General features: G+C 38.0%; 1 protein-coding gene across 1 annotated transcript; it reads left to right on the forward strand.

The window, feature by feature from the left end:
• Positions 1–2,417: 2,417 nt before the first annotated feature.
• On the forward strand, positions 2,418–5,524 carry LOC136697624 (urokinase plasminogen activator surface receptor-like). Its single transcript, XM_066672837.1, has 5 exons — positions 2,418–2,566; positions 3,172–3,282; positions 3,789–3,932; positions 4,487–4,597; positions 5,158–5,524. Exons 1-5 carry the CDS (start codon positions 2,518–2,520, stop codon positions 5,358–5,360), a joined length of 618 nt encoding a protein of 205 aa, XP_066528934.1. The 5' UTR covers positions 2,418–2,517; the 3' UTR covers positions 5,361–5,524.
• The last annotated feature ends 1,028 nt before the right edge of the window (positions 5,525–6,552 follow it).

Raw genomic sequence — 6,552 nt, forward strand, 5'->3', positions numbered from 1 at the left:
ACGAACAACATCCTTACATATGAATTTTACTGTTCTAGATGAGTGAGGGCTGAGTGGAGAGCTGTGATCACAGCAGGAGCTTTTCTAGAGTTTATCCTGCGCAGAGCAGATTGGACCTGGTTTGTCTATTTAATTGTCTATTTAGTTTGTCTATTTGTCTGAGACTAAATTTTATGTTTAAAATTGTTTAAATATCGTCGCTGTCCAATTATAAAATACTATAAAAGAGTTCTATATCTTTGCACTGAACCACAGCCTCCATGTTCAGCAGTGCTCTTACGGATTTGAAACAGAACCCTCTTCTGCCAGGATCCTGTCTGAGAGAAGTCTGAACATTGGCCCATTTTTCTCCTGATGATGTCTGCAGTGTGTCCCAAGACATCAACAGCCTCTTGGCATCAGCCTCAATCTCATCAGCAGCAGCTTCAAACATCAGTTTGCATTACTGCTGTAGAGTGAGAACATTCAGAAAGAAAACTGTAGTATTAGGTTAATTTCATAGTCAGGAACAATTGTTGAGTTAACGGTTGACCTGTGTGGGGGGTGGGGGTATAAAGGGAACAGTTTGCTATAGAAGGCTTGGTGTGTGGTGTCATCTGTCGCTGTCTCTTGTTCCTCTTATGAAACAATACTGTGTATATAGATGACAGAACAAAAACAAAGAGTTTATAAAAGCAGAAGGAGCTTATGTTGAGACAAATTTAGCTGAAATATAGATTTTACAGGATGATGTAACCATACTGTATCCTGTGGGTGGTTCTGAAACTTTTCATTAGATGAATCCACATGGATTTATCCAAATAACTGCAACCAACTTCAGTGATAAAGCTACAGCATAACATCCTTAGTATATCAAGATCCGCTGTAGATGATTGTAAACCCAATTTAAATGAAAGCATTATACCAGAATCTGATGGTAAAAGAGGCTGACTAACAAGAATCCACAGGGAAATACATTTTCTTTTGTTTATATAAACACATATATATTTTTACCTGACCTGCTATTCTGGAGCAACAGGTGCCCATTATCCCTCTAAATTCTGCAACTGAAATTCAGCAACTTAAATGGCAAGTGTAAGGATTCACGCTTGTGCTGTTCCTGTCCCAGCCACCAGAGGGAGGCAGTGCACCACCAATGAACAAAATACGTTCTTCACATATGGGGCAGGGTGAGGTGACTGTTGGAAGATGAGCTGGAGGGGAACCTTTGTAGTTCTAATGAGTCAAAGCAAGGCAAGACAATGTTTATTTACATTGAACAATGGCACATCAAAGTACTTTTCAGAAACAGTAGAAGTACAGATCTACTGGAACAGGGAAAAACACTACATTTTAAAAGATGTCGATGATACGTATGGATTTCTACTTTTTTGTACCTTTCACACATGCTCTAATCCTAATAAGGAACAGCTGTAAGGGCCTGTGATCAACCCTTTTTTGTGCCCTATAACTACATCAGAACAGTCGTTGCTGGGGCCTAAGGTGCTGTTTTTTCACAGGGCCCAAAATCCCAGGCAATGCCCCTGCTCATGGCAGGAGATTTGGGAGAAGAAAAAAAGAGCACAGTGTTTTATAAAACACACGGCAGTTTTTAAAATGTATTTCTGAACTATCAAAACTAAATTAAATGTGCAAAACCTTGAACAAGCCAGAATTTTTCCCACAATAAATGTAATTAAACAAATTAACATTGACTTTTGCACATGAGCTTTATTCATATTAAAGTTTATAAGGAAAAGGATAGTATCTTGTAAATATAACCAGATGAAATTGGAGAGTGCAACATGCTTGCGGGGCGGCACGGTGGCACAGCAGGTAGTGTCGCTGTCACACAGCTCCAGGGACCTGGAGGTTGTGGGTTTGATTCCCACTCTGGGTGGCTGTGTGTGAGGAGTTGTTGTGTTCTCCCTGTGTCTGCGTGGGTTTCCTCCGGGTGCTCCGGTTTCCTCCCACAATCCAAAAACACATGTTGGTAGGTGGATTGCCGACTCAAAAGTGTCGTGTCTGTGAGTCTGTGTTGCCCTGTGAAGGACTGGATTATTTCTGGTGATCACAGGTGCTTAAATGTTCTGTCTTTATCTGTTGTCTCCCTTGTGTTATGTCTGTGTGCCCAATATGAATAGCCCCTCTGGGATAAATGAAGTGAATTTGGTTTGAATGCACTGTGACCCTGAATTGGATAGAGGTTACAGACAATGAATGAATTAACTGAAAGCCCAAAACTCAAGGTGGACCTACAGGACTTGGGAAAGCTGTCCATTGTTTAAAAATGTGAATGATTCCAAACAGAACACTTAGTTTTGTTTCACATCAAACTTCCTGCATGAGAAGAAATGAAAGTAAACTGTATTTGGCTCCAAAATACAAGGAGGTGGGGGGATTGTCTCCTTTTTTAGGCATAAGAAGCACTTGTAAAGGGTGAAAATTCTCCAAGAAGCCACACCCTTTGTAGATCAGATTTATATTGAAGCCAGTTCTGTTTGTATCTCATTCTGAACCCTCTCTGATCCTGCAACAATGAAGCTCCAAATCACACTGCTGCTCGTCTGTGGGCTTTATCCATCAGGTAGGGAGTGTTTGTTTTTTTAATGAATATTAACTTGATCAAACAATGTCTCTCACTTTAGAAATGTATTATTAAAATATTATTAATATTAAAATTAACTATTAATATCAACATTGATTTAAATCAAATCCCTAATGCAAACTAACACACTTTTATAAAATCATTGCTGGGATTTTACAGTGTATTTTTCAACAAACCATTAACAATTTGGGCTTTTCTGATTTTGTTCAAATTATAATATTCAGTAACATTTTTGCAAATTCATAAATAGTTTTTTATTCTGCAGCTTGCAGTTTGCAAATTGAAAGAGTGCGTCAGCATTTACACACAGTTAGTGAAGTGCATGTGTAAATAAAGGAAATGCACAAATTTTGTTCTAATCAACTTTTTTTTTTAACTCTTACTACATCAATACTTTATCCAAATAATTGTTTTTTACCTGAGAACAGATTTGATTCACTCCCCACACACGTGAAATGTCAATCTTTATTCTGTGTATAAATATATCTATATTATATATATATTTGAAGATTACGCAGTGTTGCTTGTTTGACTTTCCAATGATTATTTTGTTTAATTCACATAAAGTTTTTATTTTCTTCTAGCTCTGTCACTGAAATGTTATCAGTGCATACCTGACCTTTTTGGGACATGCACAAACACACAGACAGTCTGTCCAAGTCAGTGCGGCAGTTCTACCACCGTCGTCGATGTTGGTAAGTAACAGCTCAGTACAAACCAATGTCAGTGTCTTTTTTATCACTTTCACCAATCCCTTTTTGTCTTTGAGCAGCTGAAACCTGAGCATTCTGTCAGTAATGCAATAGAAATTCTGTAATAAACATTTTCTCACAACCAACGTTCCCTGCTGCTCTCATTTAGACAAAAATAACATATTATCAATTTTAGACAATTTCATTTGTTCAAATTTTACAGTTCATCACTTCAAAGATCACAGTTCCAGTGATCCTCATTGAGCACGGTCACCATAAGCTCTCAATTAATTTGATTCCATGTCGTTATCTGTGTGCATTATTTATCATCTGTGTCTGTAATGGGTGCATTTTCATTTTAAAGGGGGTCTACAAACTTTTGCAGATGTAGTGTATTTCTAGGCTGTACATAGCATTTACACAAAAGCAGTTTAGTTTTTCATTCACGTGTTCTGTATGTTATCTGTGTTGGGAAGTTTCCCCAATAACTAATGGTCTGTTTTCTGTAGCTGGTCAAAAAAAGGAGATCAGTTCTAAAGACTGTGCCTCAGCAGCTGAGTGTGTCAGCGGGAGCCTAAACCTGGGAATCATGAAAACAACAGTCAACACCCAGTGCTGCAGCACAGACCTCTGCAACAGTCCAAATCCTCGAGGTAAAGAGCGTGAGGGAGACACCACCCCACCCTAGCCCCAAGCTCACTTCACAGACCTATGATTTAACAAGCCTCTAATATGTAGATCCACATCAGTGTCCCTGGTGAATAAGGCTGTACCTAGCCCCACTGGCACCGTTAATGCATGCTCAGTGCCACCAGTTCCATGTGGATTTTGCATCAACAACCTACAGACATACACACATACATACATTTACATCATGAATATTACATGCTATTTATTATAGTCCAACATGAAAGTAAGTTTAAAAAATACAGAATATTAAAATGTCATTCATACGTACAATATACATGTGGCAGTATATTATAGTGTGATGTGTTCATTTTGTGGAAAAAAATAATTTCAACAGACTGGAGTTCCAATGTTTAAATCTGACAAAGTTAGCCCCAAGTAAAGGTAGAATATAAAAGGGCCATGTCCAGATTCATAACTGAGTTATGTGAGTGAGTTTTAATGACCTTTTTTAATTGTCATCTACGACTGCAACTAATTCCTGCTAAATCTCTGCTTTTTGTTTGTTTACTTTTTGAAGCTTTGCCCTCTAAGCCACCCAATGGTAAACAGTGTTATTACTGCATTGATAAAGACTGCTCAGGGACCGTGGACTGTCTGGGAGACGAGGATCAGTGCATCAGTTTAAAAGGTAGAGTATCCACACACACACACACACACACACACACACAACCTTAAGATTGAAAGATGTTTCAAACTTTTAAGAGTTTATTCACACTCATACATCTCTTAACAAGCATATGGATCCTGAAGTGTTTTTTCTATGGCATCGCTCAAAGGACCCTAGCACCTTTTTTTTTTAAAGATTACCTTCTATATGGTGAGCTTGTAGAGGTCCTGATCATTTTGAAGAACAGGGCAAAAGGGTATTAGCAAAGTATGCAGTGCAACAGATGTACTATAGTTTGTGGGACTACAAAGTGCTCTTATATGGTAAGGGGAGCTGACAAAACATTCATGTTTCGTATATACTTCGTTAAAAATGTTGTGGATAGATTCATAAAGACTTATATCTGTCATTCATTCATTCATTCATCTGTAACTGCTTATCTATTTATTATTAAAGACTAACGGGCTCATTCTCTAGAGTTTTTGTAGTAATCTACTGAGGCAAACACCTGGGAATATTCTGTTTTTTTGTGATATCATAAATCATTCATTGAAAATGTCATTTCTTTCTCTATTACACAGCCAATGCTGCTGGTGTTCAGGTGAAAATGAAAGGCTGTGCGACCAGAAGTATCTGTAATGCCCCTACAGGGAGTATGCAGACAGCTGGAGTCAGTGGAGATCTGAGCTGTTGTTCGGGGAATCTGTGTAACGGCGCTGAAGGGGTTAAGATCAGTTTCCTGTTCGTCCTGGTCCCTCTGCTCTCCTCCTTCCTCTTCCTCTGAAATCTCTGCTGAAGAGGATATTATCTCACATTTCTGTGTTCTACATTTCCAGAGCCACAGACTCATGTAATTAAAGGTGTCCCAGTGACTCAGTTTGAACGTATGAATGTATTACTTTTTAATAAACAGTGTTGAGACCAAGGGCTGCAGTGTGTTTTAATTTCTTTTATGCAGTGGCCACGAGAGTCAAGACAAATCTATATGGTGACCCCATTTTCTTGCTTGTTATAATATTCAAGAAATAAATAAATAAATAAATAAATAAATAAGAAGAATAATTTCATCTGTTTTTACATTAATTCTTATTTAATTTCATGCTGCTATCTCTGGTCTTTTAACCCTCTCAGAAAATGGTGCAATTTATGTATTCCATGGGTTTAAAGTTATGGGATATTTTCGGAGTGGGTTCTGTGTTGGGCGTTTTCAGGTTTTGTCTGGTTTCAGTGTGCAGCACTAATTTAAACAGATGGGAAAGAGGGAAACATCATCTAATGGAAAACTGTTAGCACAGTAGAGTCCAATGCATTTCACTGCTCTTTTGACTGAATCTGAGAGAGTTATTCACACATAGATCATTTACAAGCTTCAATAATCGTTTCTCTCGTGTTTTGTCCCGCCATGTATTACTTTTGTCTCATTTGTTTGTCCTAGTACATAATCTAATAACACACTTAACAGATTATTGGAGGATAATATTTCCTCTGAATCTCTGCCTAAATTATTCCTCTGGTTTGGTTTATTTTAATAAAGGAGTTCTCTTTGTCTGTAAATGTGAGTGATAGGTGAGTGTCTCTCTACACCTTCTATAGGGCACAGTCGGTCATAAACTAATAGCTTCTGCACTCACGGAGTGAACTGGGTGTAGAAAATAATATTGAGACAGCTGTAAGTTTCACAGTGCCCTGTCAAATTAATGTGAAATTACTGTCTGGGAGCAGTATTTTAGTTTTATTACCTGTGATGTGCACTATGTAGGGAGAATGGTGTTACTTGCTACACAGCCCAAACTTCTCTACTGACTGACACAGACGAACAGAGCTCTGTTTACAAATGTGACGCAGATAAATGGGTCAGGGATCCGTGCTTATTTTCCCTTCATTTGAACATCTCACTGAGGGCTGAAAGTGTAAAAAAGCAATAAAATCATTTAAACATTGAGTTGTGAGTTTATAATTAATTATTAATCAGCTAA

The sequence above is a fragment of the Hoplias malabaricus genome, chromosome 5 (assembly GCF_029633855.1).
Source record: "Hoplias malabaricus isolate fHopMal1 chromosome 5, fHopMal1.hap1, whole genome shotgun sequence".
Taxonomy (NCBI): Eukaryota; Metazoa; Chordata; class Actinopteri; order Characiformes; family Erythrinidae; genus Hoplias; species Hoplias malabaricus.